The sequence below is a fragment of the Lepisosteus platostomus genome, chromosome 3 (assembly GCF_059453375.1).
Source record: "Lepisosteus platostomus isolate fLepPlt1 chromosome 3, fLepPlt1.hap1, whole genome shotgun sequence".
In the NCBI taxonomy this organism is placed as follows: Eukaryota; Metazoa; Chordata; class Actinopteri; order Semionotiformes; family Lepisosteidae; genus Lepisosteus; species Lepisosteus platostomus.
This window is the reverse complement of record NC_142613.1, coordinates 17,528,522-17,551,128: the sequence shown is the minus strand read 5'-3', so window position 1 is coordinate 17,551,128 and position 22,607 is coordinate 17,528,522. Positions and strand designations below refer to the sequence as shown.

The following is a 22,607-nucleotide window of genomic DNA, read 5'->3' as shown; positions in this document are numbered from 1 at the left end:
TATGCACTGGAATGTATTTGATTGCTTTTCTCTGGACTATTTCGAGAGCACCAATGTTTTGTATAAGTATGATGTACTCAATATACTGATAGGTGTGCTATATGATTTTATGTGAAATCATTTTATTAAAAGTCTAAGCTTTTAAATGTATATCCTAGTACTTTGTTTGTCATTTTAATTGCTTCCCCAAGCTAAAAACATTTCTTATATTTTCATGTTCTAAAATTTGTAAATCATTAAACAATATTACAATAAGCATAGCTCTGTTGCATTACATGTACTGCAGAAAGTAAACAGTAGTGAAAAATATATATGGCACTCTAAAGGTGTCCAGTGAAAGTACAGTATCAAACTGAAACATCAAACATAAAAGGTAATAGCATAGCTTTTTTCTTTCAACTCATGAGATATAGTATGAAGCTATATTTAGTGTGTTATATTAAAACACTAATTACTGTTTTAACATATTGCAAAGTTTTCAATTATAGTTTTTTGCAATTAGAAATGGTAATTCTTTGTTTTATTGCTAATGCCATATGCAAGTGAATATTGTTTTCATTTAAGACAAGTAGTTCACTTCTATTTTTTGCTATATCAATTATGACAATTGTGTCCACACTTACACAATCCAATATATTAAAAATGTATGCGCAATTTGCTGACATCTTTATTCAGGGCAATGTAGAGTTAATGATATGACTGCTCTGTTCAATGTATTCAAAGCTCACATATCTGCAAAGCAATTATATAGTACAAAACTAAGAATAATAAAAATGTAATGCATTACATGATATACTGTAGAATAAAGTCAGTGTGTTCATTTTCAAAATAGAAGGAAAATAAAGCAGAAATGACCTTGGTATTCTATATTTAATTCGGAAAATGTCATTAAAACTATTTGATAATTTAACTTCTTCCTTGGTTAATTTCATATTTGTATAAAAAAAAGTGTAGAAATGTGATCCATGTTAAATCTTTTGATTTCCTTGAACACAAAGCTTGGAAAAGAGGAAGAAAGAAAAAAACAACCACAGAAAAATCCTCAAATGGAAAGAGAAAAAAAATGTTTGTTGCTGTGCAATATACCTGTTACAATGTGACGCATGTTACCAGCGCTATCTGTGTAGATAAGCCCCCTGCCAGTCTGATTGATGTGGTACTCTCTGATGATGCCGTTTGGTTTTGCAGGCACACTCCAGCTCAGCTGCAGAGCCCGGGGGCCAAGGGCTGTGACTGTCGGCGGATGGACATTCTCTGGAACTCCCTGGACAGTCACGGCAACTACCTAAAGACAAAAAGAATTACAGGGCAATTTGCTGTAATAGAGGCTTAGATATCCTGCTCTAATAGAATGTCACTAGTGGTTTAAACTGTTGTCTTCAGGAGTGGCAGACTATTAAGAAAGGGCTGCAAGGACCCAGCAAAGGTTTGCTTAGATGGCAGCGAACCTCAGATACCTTACTGGAGCCTGGGGCTACCATCTCTCCTGCTGATCTTGTCTGTGCTCTTGCTGCATGTCTGTTGACATTAAATCAGCCCTTTCTGTCAGGGGAGGAGGCAGCGGGTTATAGCGTAAGATCATTTCTTTAAAACTGGTGGGCTACCAGACAAAAGTACTAAAACTAAGAAAAAAAATATAGTGAAGTATCTATCGATCTATCAAAGGGTACTGCAACGAAAAATACTGTATGCTGTTCAACAAAGGAATTGTATCACTTATAGCTGCAAAGTTTTTATCTAAAAAATATTGTTGTAGCAGGTGCACTGACACTGTATTGAACAGACAGGGCATAGCGTAGGTAAACTCATTATGCTGATTAACATTTGTTGATCAATGATCTATAGGACTTCTACTGTGAAAATTACAGCCTAGATATGCATGGTCAAAGTTGGAAGTATTACAGGCTATATACAGTACAGTATCTATGACACGTACTATGCTCCATGCTGAGATTGCTGTCTTGTGGTATTCCACCCCAGTCCTTTTGTACAGTCTGAACAAGCACATGCCTGATTACTGGAGTCTGAGCCTAGATGCCAAACATCATCCTACCACATCTCAGTAATTTCAATGGGGCTCAAATCTGGTGAACAGGACATTTATAGGATAACTGGCATGTTATGTGAATTAATGTGAATGTGTTTTGTATTGCTGCAATGTTGTCTAGCCTGCAGGAAGGGGAGCAAGGGAAGTCCCAGGTTTTAATGTATACTGTAGTATGATCAATGTAGCACCGTTCAGTCCTTACAAGTGAATTTAGGTAGAGACTTGACACTCCTGTTCATATCATCACAATGGGGTCTCCCCATTGATTTTTCTGTAGTGCAAAGCACTCAACTAGTTAAACATCTTTCTCATTTGCATCACACTCACTGACATCCATCAAGGTTGTCCACACAAAACCTTTATCATAATTGAATAAAGAGGACTTGACTCCATTGTTGTTGAATCTACCTGTCGTGTTGCGCCAATATTTTGTTATCAAAATGACATTTTTCTTGTGATGAGTAGAGCATACATGTTCCTTACTATGTTTTCTTTCCTGATTTTTTCTATGCTTGACATTCAACAGGGTAAACCAACCAAACCCCCAATAAGCTTTCTCACTAATGAGGTGATTTAGTGCTTATACAACAAAGTAACTTGAATGTATCAATCAAGGTCAGTCATGAATGATTAATTAATCAACATCTCACCAATTACTATCACTAACAATTTAATCATTATCTAAAATTTGTATACTCTTTTATTCTAAAAATAAACATGCAGATATAAAGTACTAATTACATAGAGGTTTGGTATAAAATATATATTCTCCTTAATTTCTTGTAAACTATTTTTCCATTTGTAAAAACAAAGATGACTCCATTGAAATTAATCTTGTATATACAGTATACTGTACGTAACCTAGAGGTTTTGCTCTCCTAAAAAAGGCCTTTCAAGATTATTTCTCAATACTGTGTTTTTCAGTTTTCAAATACAGATTTGTTTTTTTATAAAGGATGACTTTGGGAAATAAATTAACGTATATCATGACTAAATCCTTGAAAGAAAAGGACCAATTTATATGATATACCTTTCTTTACACTTTGGATTCAGACTGAAATGTACACCAACTTAGTAACTGGGTTAAAGCATGATATTCAGTATGAAAGTTATCATGGATAAAAAACAATCCATATTTTCTTTAATCAGTTAATCAAAAGCCAATAAATTGGGTAGGTAGCCCTGATCTTGGAGTGCCACATTTTAATCATTATACAATAATTATATTTATTATAATTCCAGCATTAGATGACTGATTAAGTGGACAGGTTAAATAAGATGTGTTTTCCAAGTCTTAATCAAGTGCTAACTGAAAGGGTTTTATATAATCATTTTAGACAAAAATGCTCCTTTATTTTATTAAGAATGGTAATGGAGACACAAATATAGCTTCACCTCTGAGTGTTTCCTGAAAATAAATGTACAGTTTAAAAATAATAATGGTGGAAAAGTAATTGCTTTAAATTAATTTAAATTATGTATTGACTCTACAAGAAACTATTTTTGGGCTAATGCATGTATCCTTGTATGTATCCAAAAATCTTAATCATCAAAGATCCAGTTAGATTTTCTGTACGTAATGTATTTGACCTATCAAAGATGGTCTTATAAAGATATTTTAATACAGAGTGCAGGGACAGCTACACCTTTTTTTACATGTTTTGGAAGTTTCCCTGTTTGTCAGTAATCACAAGCAGGGACATCCCCTGTTCATTTGTAATACCCTTGCTGGACAGTGACTAATGTGGGCCTCACAGAATCAGAAATGTATTCTGGCTGACTTGTCTCATTGCAAGTAAAAGCTGTTGCCACTGTTCTTGGAGCCACTGTATTCCTTCGTTTGGCATCACTGGATCCAGGTCTGTCTTGATATTATTGAAGTAAGATACAAGATGTGAAGACGGGGTTAATTTTAAGTCCTTTCTGCTTGAAGATTAGACTTCTAAGGCTGGAGTTTATGGCAGGAAGGGGGTTAACTGATAAGGATTCCAGATGTGAGCTAGGAAACCCCCTGGGGACTTAATCCCTGACCATTTGGCCAAAAGGCTGTAAACTTGCCAAACACATGACCTCCCCCCTTTACCATAATAACGAGTGACATCAGAAGCGTCAGGAAAACCCTATATAAACTGAAAGTTTGTACCGGCACTTTGAACAATACTTCGTTTTTTTTTGTTTCTTGCGGGAAACAAGACTTCGGCTTTATTGTTCCTTGTATGCAATAAACTCATCTGTTTAACTTCATCTCGGGATCCAGAACCTTATTCTTTCTGTTACAACATTATTTATCTGTGTTTTTTGACTGCTAGGTCAAAGCCTGGTTGCAATGGCATTTCCCATCGTAGCTACAATATTTGATTGTATTTTAGGTCTCCTCAATTAGGAACTTGAGAGGGAGGACCGCAGATGGATTGAATATTTTATTTACGGTCTTTTATTACATTTGGTAAAATAAATATTTGCTCACAAAAAGTACATACAGGTAGGTTACAACACTTTTTGCTGTTCAAATGAAAAATTGTTTTCAAAAACTGAACATACCTTCCTGCTGTCTGTACAGCCTTTAACAGTGCAAGCCTGAAGCTGATATACGTACTCCTGATAAGGACGAATGGCGCTTACATCAGTAAAGGTGTGATCCGTCCCTCGGTATCGCGCATTCCCATCTCGGAGAATGAAATAATGACTGATAAGACCTGTTTAAAGTACAAACACCAAAAAACAATAAAAATGACAAGCTTAGAAATTGTCACTAATATTTTACACTGCTCTTTATCATTTATTATAAAATGTAAAAATTATTTTTTTGAAAAAAAAGTTACTGTATGCCAGGTTGATGAAGGAGATGATGGTAGATAAATTGTTAAGGACGTAGACAGTTAAAGCAGTGGTTCTCAAAGCTGTCTGTTTCACATTGTCCCAATTTTATGAAACTGTCAAAATCTAAAGGTGAAAACCTGGTGACAGACACCAAATGAGAAAATCTATTATAATATAATTGTTAATTGTGAAAATTAATCATAGGATTGAGATTTAGATAATATGGAGGGTCCTATTTTGACAAAAGCTGATTTGACAAAACTTGACAGATTTGACAAAAGCTGATTTTTCTTAAGAAATCTTGTTTTATGTCTTATGTGACAAGGTCAGACCATACATGTATAAGGTAAGCAGAGGTCTCTTTAAGGGAACCCAAATGGAGTAGGGGTTCGTGCCAAATTAAGAACTTTTGCTGTTGACCACACAGCATCGTACTAACCACTGTTTTAGGCACATGTCAACATAATTCTTTAAGCTATCGCAACAATAATATTCAACATACATTTTATTTTATCTTCTGATTTAATATGTCAATTTAATGTCATGCATTTATTGTTCTGGATGATCTTAACCCAACTCACCTTCAGACTGAGTTAGAGTTAGGAAGACATGCAAACGTTAACCACTGTTAAATAACTGATCTCATGGAAGCTTTACAGATTGAAAATAAGAACCTCTCTATGGTTTGGCAGCATCATGTCTGTCATGTCATGGCAAGTACATTGATGTTGGGCTGCCTCTCAAGAACACATCCACATGATCCATGTAACTTTTGAACTTTGCAGAAGAAATACTACAAATGATTAGGCTACATTATGGTAAAAAAAAATTGAATAAAATTCACTTTATCTTAATTAATAATTATTGTGAATATGGGTTTGTGTTTTGAAATGTTTCAGCATATAGTATATTTAATTTAATATGAGAAAAATATGTTTCCTAGTAACTTTTATTTTAAACAGTGGTTTGGTTGCTTGGTTGGTTATGTTTACAATTGGAAAAAATCCATCAATACATAGTGCTATTATATTGGTGCATGCTAGTGGCATATCCAAATGTTAAAGTTCCCATCAAAAGTACCACATTTTTATACTTTTATACAGGTGTATACTGTAATTATTTTTTTATAAATTGTTTTGCTTAGCAGGACAGTTTCAAGACCTGATTTTGATAATAATTATACTTAGATTTAAACTTTCCTTTATTCAGTTATTCTCACATCTTATTTCTGTCTTTATTAATCTTAGTTTTAAGTCAGGGACTACTGCACAAAGTGAGTATAAACACACAAGAAAAAAACCTCAATAGCCTAGGCTTTTGAATTACATTTCAATCAACATTTTGATGCTTTCTACAGCAATACATTCCATCATTATTTCTAATGGTGAATTATACGAAATGTAATAGTCATGGCCAACACAGATAACCATTAGCAAACATTCATGTCTAAATGATCCTGTTAGTCTTTCCACAAGTACTTTAATAAATGTACTGTATCTGGGGAAGAGAAACAACCAGTTGTTCTCTAATTTGATAGTGGTGGTTTTCACAGTACTGAAATAATAGTCTACAAGAAAATGTGGGAAAATTTTTAAAATGGATCAATCTAAAGTATGGCTCAAGCTGGTCAATGAGATGACTTAATGGATAAAAGGGTCTTTATTAGGCCAACTAAGTAATGAGAAGTGCTTCAGCCTGACCTTGTACCCATGTCAATCCTGGGGATGACTCCTAAGAGCATGAGTAGATAATGAGGCACTATAATGAATGGCACTGGAATGCCAAGTATGGTACATTAGGAACTAACAGCAATGTAATTCAATTTCAAGTCAAATTTTATATCTTGTATACATTTCTATAAAGATGTACAGCTTGGAGTTCCTCTCCAGAATTACAAGACAGCACTCAAACAGAAGTTATGAAATTTCCACTAAGCTACCGTGTGGATGTGCAGGAGGCTCCCAGTCCAGACGTATGATGTCTTCACGATCATCCACTTTGCTCCATTTAGGTGGACTCACTCCCTGGGGCACATCTTGCTCAGTAGTTGCGTTGCTGAAATGACTGAATCCCCAGCCGAAACTGTTCCAAGCAGCCACTCTGTACTCATATGTGGTGTAAGGCTCCAAGTCAGTGTCTATAAATCACAAAACAAAGACATGGGTTGAATTAGCATTTTGAAAGGGGTGTATCTCCCTTTGTTATTAATTTTGCAGGAGTGATGTGATAAAGTAATGTGATAAATAAAGTGTATTTATTTTATAATGACACAATTTCCTATACTCTCCTGCATTTTATTGAACAATACTATACTGTACTGTATGTATTTTTAAACCATTTTTGTATTTGGTAAAATTATGCACTATAACAAAATAATAAACGCAGTTAGAAAAATAACGGGCAATTCAGTCAGATTTCTCTGAATTAATTTTTGAAATTGTTAGTGATCATTATCTGATGATTAATTATAGTAATAATAATAGTATTGTATTCATTATAAACAAAAACAATACAACAACAAATTATATAAATTTATTTTTTTTAAACTTGTATTTGTTTCCTGATTGTTAATTGAAAGTTGCTAGTTACACAACCTGTGCTACAAATTCCAATTTATGGTTCCAGCTGTGAAAATGTCCCTTTTAATTTCACAAAAAAAAACCAAAGGCAATAGTTGCAGCATTTTTTTAGTGACTAATTGCACTACAATTATACCCTCTGCAGTGTGAACACTAACAGTGTATTTTACCTGTGTACATGTATCTGTTTGGGTGTCCAGTATAGACCAGCTCCTCTGGTGAGGGACATTGTGTTCCCACCAGTTTTTCAGTAGGGGAGGCTGAGGGTAACCCTGTCACCCAAGTGCAGATGGACACTGCAGGGTTGAAGTTACATTTGCCACAGAATGCCCCAGAAGCCATGGTGAGGGGGCATACCATACTTGGTCTGCAATCCTGCTGCTGAAGAAAAAAATGAATTTTAGTGACAAGCAAAGAACCACATCTGTTTGTCACTAATGACAGGTTATCACATTATTTGAAGTAAAGTACAAACAACGTTTATTCTTCTTATCTGTTACCATGAAAGCTGGACAATCTTTATATAATAAGTAAATGTTTTCACAAAATATTTTTAAAACTCTAACCAAGAGATGTGAGAACTGACTAAATCATAAAACAACCGGCAGCTACTGTATATCACCCTGCAACTCACAGCTGGCAACCAACTGAAGCTAAGCAGTTATAAGCTCGGCCAGTAACTGGATGGGAAAAAAAAAATCAACTCACTAATCTCAAAGTGCAAAACATGTTCCATGCACATCTACAGTATATGAAAATATTCTATAGATTACCCATTGCTTCCTCAGAGGTTATTTCCTCAAGCAAAGCTTCCTCAAGGTTATTTCCTCAAGACAATCGGGCCTGTTGTGCTTTAATGGCAATGTACCATACATTTTACAACTATAAAAGTTTCTCATTACATGGGTGTGAACCATTTCTTCTGATTCAACAAACGAGGTGCTCTTGAAAAGTAGGCTGTTTCAAGCTTACTTTATATTAAGCCAGTACTGACAATTTCAGAGGGAACCAGAGCCTACATGCTTACGTGTATTACTTTTACAGGTATGGTCACACCAAATGAGCAAATCTGTAAAAACAAATTTGCCAGTATCAATTGCTTCATAATCAAGGGTCACATACAAAAAGATTTTTAATTTCACATTTAATACGGCCAATTCATCAGGAATTGGACATTTTTAATAAAGTGAGGCTTGTATCATGTTCTGAACAGAACAAAGCATACTTTAAGGTAACAAATACGTGACTAACAAACCAACACGGAACCAAAGTAAAAATAAATAGATCATGCATCTCTACTAATACCTCAAGTCACAGAGGTAGAATTAATCAGTGCCAGGGAGTTAGCTTGGCAGAAAGATCAACTGCCCTGAGGTAATTACTATTATGCCCTAAGGGAAAAGAAGGAACAGAATAGTAAAATGGAAAACAGAAATGAAATAAGACAAAGATGTAACAGTAGCATATTCCTCTAATGCTTCCTATATTATTGTGTTAAAAAACAATCCCACTGGCTAAACCAGCAAAGTCCTTGACCTAAAATGCTGGTTGAACCTCACATTCCACAGATCTCTGGATCATTTATGAACTGTGCCATTAGCTGACTGGGATATCCCTAGGGGGGGCAAGGGTTGACCAACAGCTGAGGCTGGTTTGGTTCGAAGGCCAGGGTTTTCTCAGCTACTGTTAACACTGTTGACTTATAGTGTGAAAAGAGGTGAATGGTCTCTGCTCACATTTCCGAACAGTCTATTTTTTCCTCTATGCTGTTATGAGATCTGTACCTTTCAGCTGAGAAAATAAACACTCTGGTATGTGATAAAAGAATTGGCATTGTGCAGGTATTTACCAAAATGTGAACTATTTAGAGCTCCTTTTCATCCAATCACACATCACAAACAATAGAGTTAAGACATCAAACAGAGGAGCTTTTACTGATGACACTACAAGCTCTTAGGTCTTGCTGCAGAGGAAACTATTGGTCTTATAGTATTCTTGGATAATGCTTGATATGGTACTAATTATAGACATGTTATTTCTTATATCTCCTTATGCTGTGTTTTAAAAAGTAAATAGTTGCTGTGAATTATGGGAATGGATATTAAGTAACTCTTGCCTATTAGCAATGATGACAGGTGGAAGAGTCTAAAGAGATTTCAGGAGCTTTAGTTTCTATACTGCTTTTTTTCTCTCTTTGCTTAAATAAAATCAAAATTAACACCCATGGCCAGCTGTTTCAACTTTATTAGAGCTCATCAGGTTGACGCTGAAAACTTTGATCAGCTAAATGGACTGCATGCTTATACAGTGTACAAATTTTAAAATAAACACCTTTTAGAGTAATTGTGTACTTTTAGAAAAATGCAGTTGATGTGGTTTATAGGAATTGAATACAAATTAGCACTTACAGTTTCACAATGTTGAGGGGAAGAATCACAAATGTTTTGTAAGTGCTCATTTGAAACAGCTGTCTGATCTAGACTGCACACTCTTATAAAAAATATAATTGCGATGCAAAGTGTTCTTTATAAGACACAGACAGATGGACAGACAGATTGTCTCAATATAATAAATTTGTCTGTGAAGGCCATTCATTTTAAAATTCATCATCATATGATAAGTACATTTTTAGTAAGAGACATCACAAGGACAGGCTTCGTGAAAGAAAAATGTAGTAGAGCTAGTGTGCTCTTCAGTCATCATCACGTACAGTATAATGCAGGCCTCACTCATAGTCCTCCCTGCTTCCTTTCATCACTGTAATGTGTCTGACTTCTGTGAAGGCAATTTTCCAGCTACACAGATAGCATACAGGAGTGCTAAATGTTCCAGGTGAACCCACAAACTAATTAGAAGTATGCAACTGTCTCATGCACTACAGACTTGGGTGTCACACTCATTAACAGCTATCATTTTAAAAAAGCAACTAAATGTATCAGCCAAAAACTGACAAATGATGGAAAAAAATGTCATCCAGGAAGAAGAGATAAGATAGATTTTTATCTGTATTTATTTGCTCATTTTATTTTAGCTGAATCAGGTTAATGTAATGACTTGTTCTTTTCCACCATATTGTCCACCAGTGACAGCACTAAATAAAAGAGGTAAAAAATAAATGAATGTGAGACCAATTGTTTTGATATCAATTACAATAATTTCATGTTCATCAATGCCAGTATGTGATGGAGACTATAATATTATTTGATCGTTTCAATATTTTCAGAAAATAACAACCTCATATTTTAAATGAGCTATTGCTTTGCATTTTTTAAATTTATTGATTGTTACAATCATATTATCAATATATTTCTTACTAAAGGAAATACTGTACAACAAAACACACTTTGATCAATGTTCCCTGTAATTCTGTAAGTCTCATGAGCACAAACTGTAATACTTGAATATGTGTTAAATGTAGGCTCAAAACATATCTATAAAGAACATCATATGAATGTTTAATTCACCTGTAACCCATTTTCCATTTACAATGGCATAACAAAACTGGTTCTTCCTAGTGACATATTGCTAGGAACCAGCCATTTAGATTCAGTTAATGAATTTACAGTATGAGCTTGGACTCTACATTTATTTTGTAATATCTTGGGTTTGTAGAGCAACATATTAGTTTATATTTATTATAATTCCCCTACAACAGATTTAGACTAAGTGACAGTGCCACTGAACACTATTTACCATTTTAGAAATAATGACTGAAATGAGGATTAATCATCTTGTTCCATTTTTTTATTGAAAATCCTGATGCCTTGCAGAGTTGAACAAGAAACAGAAATCAAAATGATCAATGGGTGTTGTATTTTATCTACCTTACTTGTGTACTGTACATATATAACTCTGTGCACAATGTTTTGGTTCTCTCTCAACTGTGCAAGGTGATTAATCTCGATGCTTTTCTATTTTTAATTATATTGACTCTTTAAAAATTAAAAATAAAAAAAAATCATCAAAAGATTAAAAAATAGTGGCAGGTGAGGTCTGCAAATGGCCTCCAAGTCATGCAAACAAGATCACTGATACAGTAAAAGGATTTTTTTTTAGAAATACAAAAAACCTACTCTTCTGTGTAACCTCATATACTACATGTCAATCTGTGACCTCAAGGGCAAATGACTAATGTAAATGAATTTAAAACAAGGAAGTTCATAGGTTATAGTAGTTGTGGTGGGGACTCATCAACTATTAAAGTGCACTACATTTAAGACACTTGTTTGTCCTGTAGAATTTTTACTATTGTAGCAACCTAATTTCCTTCACGTACAGTATCTCCCATCCAACTAATGAACAAAATTACCCTTTGTTTCAGAAATTCAACAAGATCAGGTTTAAAGACTAGGGAGTGCTTTACTTTACTTAGTTTGCCATTTTTGACTGCTTCAGAACATCAACAAGCTGATGTTCATAATCCATTAATTATTTACCTTTAAATGTATGCCAGGTGAAGGCTTGTCAGCACAAACATACTTCAAGGGATTATACCCCACTCCACCACAGCATTCTTCTGCAGATTCTATAACTTCGGTTCCGCAGCACTTCACTGAAACTGTTTCATTTCCCTTTGGGTGAGGTCTGGATACCCCACCAGGGCCAGTGCAGCATATAGTATTTGATGTGTTTATGTATTCTTCTCCACAACATGACATCCCTATAAAGACATAAAAATAAACATATCTGTTAAAAAATATCACACAGAAAATTTACTGGCCTTTATTGTCTGAAAGCAACAAAAAAAAGATGACAATCATGACAAAGATTAGACCTAAAATATTAATGAACGTTGCTGGGAACTGACCACCAATAGCAGTAGTATATTCTGATTAAGCGCCGTTTTTGGTCTTTTTTTTCTAGCATTATACTTAAAACTTGTCTAGAGGCATCTCACTCCAGTGTTTCAGCGAAACTCATACTGAAATCCTCAAATACTGAAGAGCAGGGAAAGTGTCCAAAGCCACAAGAAAACCAATCCAATCTACACATTCAGTGCACAGGTGAATATGCTAGAAGACTAAGATGCACAAACACTTTTTATCTAAGTTTCCTGGGAAGCAGAAACTTCCAATGCACTTTCTAGTCCACATCTAGGTAACAATGCGCTGAGTTCTCATTCTACAGAAATGACAAATTAAAGAATTTAATTTTTGGCACTCTTGGGGTCTCGTGTTCCTAATGGCATAGACACAATTCTTCACCCTGAGGTTAACCAGCCTAAATACTTTAATTGGGTTTTTTTAAATATTAATGTTGTGTTCTAGAAACAACATAGAATAAAAAAGGGGGACATTGTATTTTAAGGAGGGAATGATTCCACATCCCTCAAGGAGAAATTCTATTTTTCTGCATAGGGTTTACAATTTGTCTAACAGGAAGTGACTCCTATTTTATTTCCTTGGGTAAACCACCACTACTTTAATTACTATCAACCTTGTTCCAGTATGATAAATTGCTAATTGCTTAATACCCTAATCAGCGTTCATTCTTTGCACAGATAAACTGTGACAGCACCATTAATTTAAATAGTAATTTCACTTAACGGCCAGAAAGGCACAGCAGATTTTTATGCAACATTTTCTGGAGACTGCATCCATCACTGCAATATTCTGACATAAATATGTCTGACGTGCACTAACTCACTTAGGGAGAGCAGATGTTGCGGAGCAGAGTTTGGTGGCAATTCCCATAGTGCATCACTTCAGCTTCAATGACTTGCAAATAAACAGATAGACAATTTTCTATAATAGCAGCACCCATCCTTTGAACTCTGGCTGCTCTATAAATTTGCTCATAATGGCTTCTGAAGTTTGACATTGTGGCCTCAAGTCAAAAGTTTAAAAAAATCATGTTGTTTCCTATCAAGATGGTTGAAAAAATAATTTAAGTTGTAAAATGTATATTATTATGATTAATATGCAATTCAGCAAATAATATACTATAGAACTAAACTTTAAAATGATTTATTCAATCAACAGTTTTAGCAAAGAATGCAATGCTGTATTCTGTTAACATGCATGATGCTGTGAAATTATTTTGCTGATCTTTGGGTTTATGATGGATTTGCATACATTCATTAGAGTGCAAGGGAACAAAATGAACATAAGGTGCTTATGCTGCATGTGAATTAAGGTTAATTCAGTTAATGATAAGTAAATATTTATCATGCAATGAATAACTGATAAAAAGTGTGTGCAATGGATTAAATATGCCTTTGGTTACAACTGAAACTTTGATCAAACTAAATACTTTTAAAAGCTGAATATATTTATATGATGAAATACAAATTCTGGACAAAGACATATTTTCAAAGTCATGCTTTAGAAGTATACAAAGTGCATTAAAATGGAGATGTTTTAGCAAAAACTGTATTTTTTTCTCTCTTTTTCATATCATTCTAGGCGAGCAGAATTAATACCAGCTTACTCCAATACAAATTTTGAATCCTGGGAGAGATGTGGAAATATAACTGCTGCCCCAGCAGTTTTTATTCCATGACATCTGTTAATTCATTGCGTTTATAAAATACATATTGACAAAGACAACTGAACTGGGACTAGCTAGATCTGATTTGGTATGAGAAAGTCAATTCAATATGAGTGTGTTAAGGAGCTCCCTTAGGTAAACTAGACGCAATAGGAAAAAAATACACAATGTAAAAGGTGTAGGAACCATTTTACAGGTTATTTAAGCATGTCACCGGTTTTTGTACAATTATCACAGAGATGCATTTCAAAATTAAACTCAGGCATGTCCTTCACCTCCGTTCTTGAAAAACAATAAAACTTTTTTCAAAATATTTTTCTAGCTATACGACTAATTGTATTTTAAATTGTTTTATGTGCTCACAATGATAAATCAAGAACAGAAATATCTTTGTGCACCACTTCCAATTACAGTAGCTTAGTTCAATTCCATAAATGATGGACTTAAATACAGAACTGACTATTTGTGAAACTGGTAATAAATGATTACATTAAGTTCTGCCAGTTACTGTACCCTACAGGCTTCTTGGATTTGAAAGTTATGATATAAAACAAAAGTTCAATCAAACGTTGAAAAGTCAGATGGCAGTGGGCAAGGCTTTTCTGCCTACAGTTGGTTTACTAAAAATCAAATTATTTGATACTGTTTGTTTTTAAACCTTATACATCATTGAGAGTTAAGCACAGAAATATCTATATATATCTCCTCATATACCCTATCAGTCTTTGATAGGGTGCTGACAGAAATAACTTATCACTAATGTGCTTTTTTAAGACTAATTCTATTATTTGCTTCTTTATTAAGCAAATGCAAAGACGTGCTCTCTGTTGCTGTATTGATTACTTCATACAATAAAATTGCTCATTTACTTAAAAATTGGGTAAAGATCTTTACAGGTAAATTACATAAGGCAGTGCTGAACATATTTAAGCTTCAAGTATGAACTCCCACAATTATGCTAATGAGCTTCCACCCTGACCTCAAGAAGACTGCACTGGGCCAAAAGAGTGAAAGGGCAATCAGCTCACACTTCTTCAGCTAAGCTTTCTTGGGGGACTACCAATTAGGAGAATTTGCTGTCCAGAGAGGGCACTTCTGCTGAGACCCTGGGAGTCCACTCTCTACTGTTTGCATGTATTTTCCTGTAATGGACAACTCGTGATCCCCATAGAATTCTACACTCTGAAGTGCACACATAAAATGGGTCTATAACCCTTGTCTGTCAGTTGGTGATCATCACCAAGTTCACAGTAAAGAAAGTTACTTTCAGTGTTACTGGTATTTGGTCATTGTTTATGAATACGTTTCATCTAAGGATTGCTTCTTTTTGAAAACAACTACTTTTTACATACTGTATAACACAAATGGTTACGTATGTAGTTTTTATTTTTATGGAGTAAACCCTTAATTATTTTAACACACACCAAAGCCCAACTGTAGTTTGTTTATTTCTTTGTTTTTTTTTCATATAATCATCTTCCCTATGAAATTCTTTGACACTATATGAAACTACTGTATATGCATAGACAAAAAAGAATCCTAAATTTCAAGGGTACGGTTGGAATGAAGTGGAGCAATAATACTGCTGGTCTCCACAACTGGGTATTTTTTAATTATTCTCATAGTTGCTGTCTTGAATGGTGCCCTTCATAATAGCAATTGTGAGAGTGGTCTAAAACAGGAACAGTTCTAATGAAATAATTCAGCCCCAGATCCCATTTCAGAGGACTACAATTACAGTACACTACTTCTAAAGTAAAAGATAGATATGCACTCATATTTAAAATCTTAGGAACACCAATTAACTAACTAAAGTTTTAAACAATATCATTAAAATATTATACATGTAGACAAGAGTTTTGCAAATACAAATTTGAAAACAGCAAGCTAGAAGAACCTACTATGTATTTATATTCACACATCATTTATATCTTCTGAATAACTTTGGGAAAAAAAGGCAAATGAAATGGTAGAATAGATATAAACATAGAACTTAAAACATGGAATGTTTTGTAAAAATTGCATAAGCACCAATAAGGCCTCATTTACAATTTCATGTAGAATTTTGATCACCACATTAAAGAAAATATATCACTGTTACGATTGTAGTCCCTCCCCCTTAAGGGAGCTCTGGCTCTTTCACTTTGGACCTGATTCTGTGCACCTGCCCCTTGTTCCAGCCTCCTTCTAGCCCCTGTCCTATGTTGTCAGGTTGAAGGGATCTTCTGCAAGTTTTCAAAATCCTTAAAGGCATTGACCAAGTCAACCCAGTAGATTTCTTCAGAATGAACAGAATAACACAAACTAGGGAACACAAGTGAAAACTACGTGGAAGTGTGTTGAAAAATAAGAACAGGAGGAGATAAACAAATCTCCAGAGCCTGATAATACTCTACCAATTATGTTTAAGGAAACTGGAGATTTTATTCACAATCCGTATCTTACTTGCTTAATGTGTATAATATCCATAATGTGGAAAATTACCAATGCCCATCCTTAAGGGTGAAAAAGGTTAACCAAATAATTATATTAATAGACAATTTATTGGCCAATATGAAGTTATGTAAAGAATAATTAGAACTAAACTAGTGGATCTTCTGTCTGGAAATAGAATTCTAGCAATTTGTCAGTGATGATTTAGAAAATGCAGATCTTAATTATTTTGTTATTAAAAAGAAACAGCTGGAAGAACTCAGTTTTTTGAAAAAGCAAACATCAGCAATTGCTACATGCTGTACAGTACATAGCATACAATATACAGTAGTATATTTAGGAGACTATTAGGAGACATTTGATAAAGTTCCTCAAAAGATCAAATCTCAAAATACTGTAATTCAGCAATCACGGTAATATGTGTGTTTAGATTAAAAACTGGTTAATGGATAGAAAACAGGGGGATAATGATAATGGGTTAAAGGTTCAAACTGTTGTGATCTAGTAAGTGGGGTGCCTCATGCAGAAGATCTACCGTATATTAGTTCTGTCATTTTTTCATTTTTATGTAGTACATAAACTAGTGAAACCTGCATGAAACCAAAATATGCAGATTATCAAACAAAGAAAAATAAAAAAAACAGGACTGAAGATTTGAGATTTAGATTCAAGATTGCACAAAGACCTGGCAGATGGCGTTTAATATAGAAAAGTGCAAATTAGTACTTGTTTTATATCTTCTAGACTCTCTGGGGAAGCAAAAAAGCATACAATGCACATATGACAGATGACACAACTGATGGTATGAAGATTGTTTTTCTCAGTCTAAGACAAGAAACACAGCTACTGTGTATATGTTTCAGTGTTGTGCTATTCAACCAAAATAAACCTTCTCAAAGGAATTTCCTTTTTAAGAAACAAATTATTTTAAAGAATATTTAAGATTTTTCAATAAAACATGAGATTTCTAAGTCTTAAATTAGACGGCAATGTCCATCGTGGCATCCGAACTGAAGTATTATATTTAATATACAGATGCTTTAAAAAAAATGAGATCAAGTAACAGATACAGATTTTAAAACCATTGTTACAGTTTATATAGCTATCAAATCAAAGCACAGCTGTATTTTTCTAAGTGCACACAAATGCAAAAGTAGTGTTTCAAGCATAAAAGATGCATAAGTTAGCTAGGTTGAATCACATAGCATAATTGTTCCAACTCACTGAAAGAGAAGGCAGATAGGGCCTTGAAATGTTTCTGCCAGGCATGTTGTCATCACTAGAATCCATCAGCGCTACTGCTTCACAAGGCACACACATGATCAACCCAGATCTAGTCAACCAACCACATAAAATGATCAAATGACAGGACTGTCTCATTTTAGAATGAGTATCTAAGGTACCAACTCTACAACTACTGCGGCTAAAACAATTTAACATAATGGAAGAACCATAAACCTGACAACAGTTAACACGTGCGTCTGTAATAGTCATGACTCAATGCCACCTGGCTATCTGAGTGCAGTTTCACGGTTACCATCTCCTGACCACTGAAGTGGTGTTTCAGTTAAATTGTGGTTGACTCATTTTTGCAATGCTAGAGTATATGTATACAAAATAAACTATGAACAGTTTACCCGGGTAATCTCACAGTGCAACATTATGTTAATGATATTTAACAAAGATCTTTGTTACAGCAACATCAAGGCTGAGAATATGTCTGAAATATGAAGTTGTTTTGTACTCTTTTATCCACTTAGTAACTCAAGATTTCCTCATCCAGAATTATCCTGAGAATTGTATTAAGAAGAGCCAAAATAAAACCCATGCTAATAAAAAACTTACTAGATGCATTCTGCCAGTATTCCATCTTAAAAACATACAATACATTACTATTTGGATCAAGGCTGGGCCACCATTTGTATGTTAAAACTAGTTTTGGCAGTAGAGGAACATGAAAAAATGAACACTCTGTTTTAATGGCCATTTTAGCTCAACCCAAACAGAGAATGAACCAAGGAAATGGTCACTGTGTCCTTGATATGTTTCCTTTTTTACATCACACCTATTTTCATCAGTGTATCATGATCCACCTCATACAGATGACACTCTTATTTGAAAAGCTTTTAACAGTTGAAATGGTGTAAATATTCAGATTTAACCTTGACAGCTTTATGTAAGATACGTAACTCTCTGCTTTTGTCATGCATAATTTAACGTCTGAACAACAGTAGCACAAAGTTTTGGGATATTTAGAAAAGTCTGAGGCAGAAATCAGATGTGAATTAACTCATAATTAAACCCAAACATCTCTTGGATGATGTAGATGCTATTGATATCATTATTTCCCAGAGAGTCATTTTTTTCAAAACACCCTGCATACTGTATAGATAGAGGTGCCTTATATGGTCATATTCTCCAAGTTTGACTTGGTTAACTAACCTCAAAAGACATGCTGGCAAGGTTAGATGTTCTATTCTATGTATTATATGTACTAATGCATTTTAATGCAAATGTATCCATTGCACTTCATAACTCAAATATATATATTCTGATGGAGAAAAGAAACACAAAATTTTCTGGAATGAGAATACTATAGTTATAGCTAACGTACTTTCAAAAAAGTTGTAAATTTGTTTTAAGCCCTCTGACCACAAATACAGTTTGTGCAGTGAGGCATTGCAACTTGCCAATCACACGAAAGCTGGTTAGGTGCATTTTTACCCAACGAGGTCCAGGTGGAACACTGATCTGGTCACTTTTAAAAAGACCTTAATTCAAAGCTTAGGTCACTGCAAGAAAAAAGCCACACTTAGTTTTCTGTGGATTCCATAATGCCTCGAATGTCACCAGAAGCAAGGGAGAGGGCCATTGGCATGATGCAGGCAGGCATGTCATGTGCCAGCATTGCCAAACACTATGAAGTAAGCCGCTCCACTGTGTCCCAACTGCAGAGAAAGTTTCAGCAGACCGGCAGGACAGATGACCGTCCAAGATCCGTTCGCCTTTGAGTGACCACACCAGAGCAGGACTGTCACATCAGAATGGTCCATCTGAGAGATCTGCCACCTGTACTGCTGCTGGAACTGCCGGCAGACATGCCCGCATCGGTGACAGGACAGTAAGGCTCCATGCTGCTGGCCTTACAGCAAGGCAACCTGTCAGAGGCCTTCTGCTCAGACCTCCTAGATGTCACATCCAACTGGCTTGGGCCAGAAAGAGGCTGCGATGGACTCATCAGCAGTGGCATCAGGTCCTCTTCAGGGATGAGTCACTCTTCAGCCAGTTCCACACAGACAGGAGGGCCAGAGTGTGGAGGAAGAGGTGTTATGTTTCTTTTTTCCATCAGTGTATATTGAGTAGATGTACTGTATATCATATTTTCATATATTAAATATTTTTTTAATTACTGTTATAAAAATATTTTGAAAAGTATCACATTTTATATACTTTCACAGCAAGGCCGAATCTATAATCTCAGGTTTGGTCTATTTTTCTCAAACATTTTGTCAGTAAAAGGTGGTGTATACAATACATAGCAGATTTTGTTTGCTCCCTCAGTGACTTGTCATCCAGAACACAACCAACCATACCCGGTATCTCTGTTAAACAAAAAAACAATTATTAAATATTAAAGCACATAATAATATTAGACTAGGTTCCTTAGTTACTGGGCTCTGTCTTGTCCTATCACTGCCATGGTGCCTTTTCTCTTGAACTCAGAAGTAAGCTCAGTCCTCTGTTCAATATAATTTGGAAATGTTGCACGTCAGACCAATTCAATATTCTGAAATTTCAAATTTCATTTAAGTTTTGCATTCCAGAGAGTAAAAGACTTGCTGATTTTGGATCCTTGACCAGGAGGTACAACTCAAAAAGGTACCACCCAAAAATCACTTCCAAGATTTTACAATGAATATTAATAGTAATTAGTGGAATATCTGACCTTTTGTCCTGGATGTTTTCTTTTCTGTATGTAACCATCAATTCAGTAAAAAGCTACAAATGTAATATGAGACAAGACCTCAGTCTGATTTTGTTTTTCAAAGGGTTTAGAAGGATGATAATTTAATGTGGCACTGATATTTTCACTATCTTATTGATATACAGTAGCTGTCTTTTTACAGAAAAATTGAAACATTATGAAGTTAATCCTTTTCATCCCTCAATTACATAATGTAGACCTAAGAAACACAATACGATCAGAAATGAGAAACAAGACAATAGTTATGAAGCAAATTATGATTTTGAAACTGTATTTCCATAATGTTTTAAGAAACCACAGGATGAGATTCTGGTATAGTAAAATACCAGATTGATTAATGGAATGAACTGTGTTTAGTAATACTTTACTTCAATGAGACTAAAAACCACCATCTTAACTCCTTCATACTGTGTGTACCAAAAACATGATATAATGTATAAATTCCTGTACAGCCATTTGTATAAATGAGATGACAGATTACAGATCTTTATAACAAGAGTTTCAACCAAAAGCTTAGAATGGAACTCCAGGTAAAGAAAAGTACAGTGATAATGATGGAAGACACAATTAAGGGTGAGATAGCTGACAAGGTGTCCTGAACTGTCCTGTAAGTTTATGTTAAATTTAATTGTCTATGTGATTATATGCATGTTGTTTTATCATGTAAGTTCATTTCCTTTCCTTTATTTCAGAGTTTAGCCTAAGAATGTTCTGTTTTATTCATTAATATCAGATAGACACCTATAAAAAACAAGACATAGGGAAGGGTTTTGTAAGAGCTAGACTACCAATAATTTGTGTTAACGTGCCAATATAAAGAGAAACTAAATTCCCAAGCAAATACTCAGATCTGATTTATATCCTATGAACAAAAATGTCCATAAAAAAATAAGGAATCTTTTTTTAGTGATTAAAAAAAACGATTTAATTTGGTATTATTAATATATTCAAAGTGGTGTAGGGAGTAACAAGTGAAAAATAAAAAAAACAAAAGGACAGAGGTCTTCACTCAGGTCTTGAGGTGAGACAAGGACGAAGCCTGAGCTAAACACTATCTGTATCTATGAATTACCTGAGGTGTTGGAGCAGTCTGCAGCTCATAAGCTGACAAAGCATGACACATCCAAGTTTTGCTCTATGATGAGTGGTCCTTCTGTCAACCACAGAACAGGGTCAGTGCCTGGCACTGCCGGAACGGTACTGTCGGAACCGGGTACATTGTCAATCTGGACAAGTCCAGAGGTATAATTTTTCAGAAAAAAGGCAGATCTAAGGCAAACAGATACTCCTTCATACTGAATAAGAGAACATTGGTATACACACGCTGCTGCAGATACCTTGGTGTAAAAATCAGTTCCTCAGGGAGTTTTGACCTTAAGAGAGAAGTATGCAGAGCTCTCTACACCATAAAATGGAGGCTCTAAAATATCCACCCCATATTCAATTCTGTTTCTGAATATTTGGAAATGTAATCCAACCCATTCCACACTATACGTCAGTGAAGTGTAGGGTACAATCATAGACTATAGTTAACCAAAATGGGACAAAAAATCAATAAAAGTTCTGATTGCATGCTCAACTTAGTCTATAAACTTTAAAGTTTATGTTAAGTATCCTGAGAAGCAAAGTTATTTCACTCATACTATATACTGTAACCAGACTAACTCAATAAAACCTATGGGGGCAGTGCCTTCTACTGTAAATTGTGATTTTATCTAATGTATCAAGATGATGAAATTAATATCCTGAAATCAATATAATGTCTTGCCAAGGTTATAAGTAAAAAAAAAATTAAACTAACAACCAAAATGTCCATCTGGATTACAATCCCGCAGACTCCCTGTAAAGGTAACAAGCAAATGGTCTTTAGTTGTTCTAACTGTGTTATCCATCATGACATATGCTCGCTACAGGATGCAGTCTGTTATGAAGGATAGGGTTTCCCATCCAAAAATTAAAATTAAATGCACCCTACAAAAGACATTCCAGGAAAGAATTTAAAATCTAAAAGGCTTCAAAGAACTTGGATACGTGGATACAGCTTTATCTTAAAACATGATATGAACTCTCCAAATATTTCAGATAATAAAATGCCAAATTCTGATTTGTTTTTTATTTGCCCATGTATTTAAAACAGTTCTAAAGAAAGCAGCACAATCACAAAAGTGCAGTCATATTTAGTGAGAATTTGTGTATTTTTACTCTTTACAGAGAATGATGCTGAAGGTATTGTAACATGTCCCCAGAATATCAA

At 34.7% G+C, this 22,607-nt stretch overlaps 1 protein-coding gene across 1 annotated transcript in view; it reads right to left on the bottom strand.

Annotated features, from left to right (window-relative positions):
- ush2a (Usher syndrome 2A (autosomal recessive, mild)) overlaps nucleotides 1–22,607 on the bottom strand; it is a 427,426-nt gene that overhangs the window by 95,242 nt on the left and 309,577 nt on the right. Inside the window, exons 51-55 of the mRNA XM_088624763.1 lie at nucleotides 11,883–12,106; nucleotides 7,617–7,827; nucleotides 6,807–7,004; nucleotides 4,589–4,743; nucleotides 1,087–1,285 (exon numbers count right to left, since the gene is read on the bottom strand). Coding sequence (XP_088480889.1) covers nucleotides 1,087–1,285; nucleotides 4,589–4,743; nucleotides 6,807–7,004; nucleotides 7,617–7,827; nucleotides 11,883–12,106 — 987 coding nt within the window. The remainder of the gene's footprint in view (nucleotides 1–1,086; nucleotides 1,286–4,588; nucleotides 4,744–6,806; nucleotides 7,005–7,616; nucleotides 7,828–11,882; nucleotides 12,107–22,607) is intronic.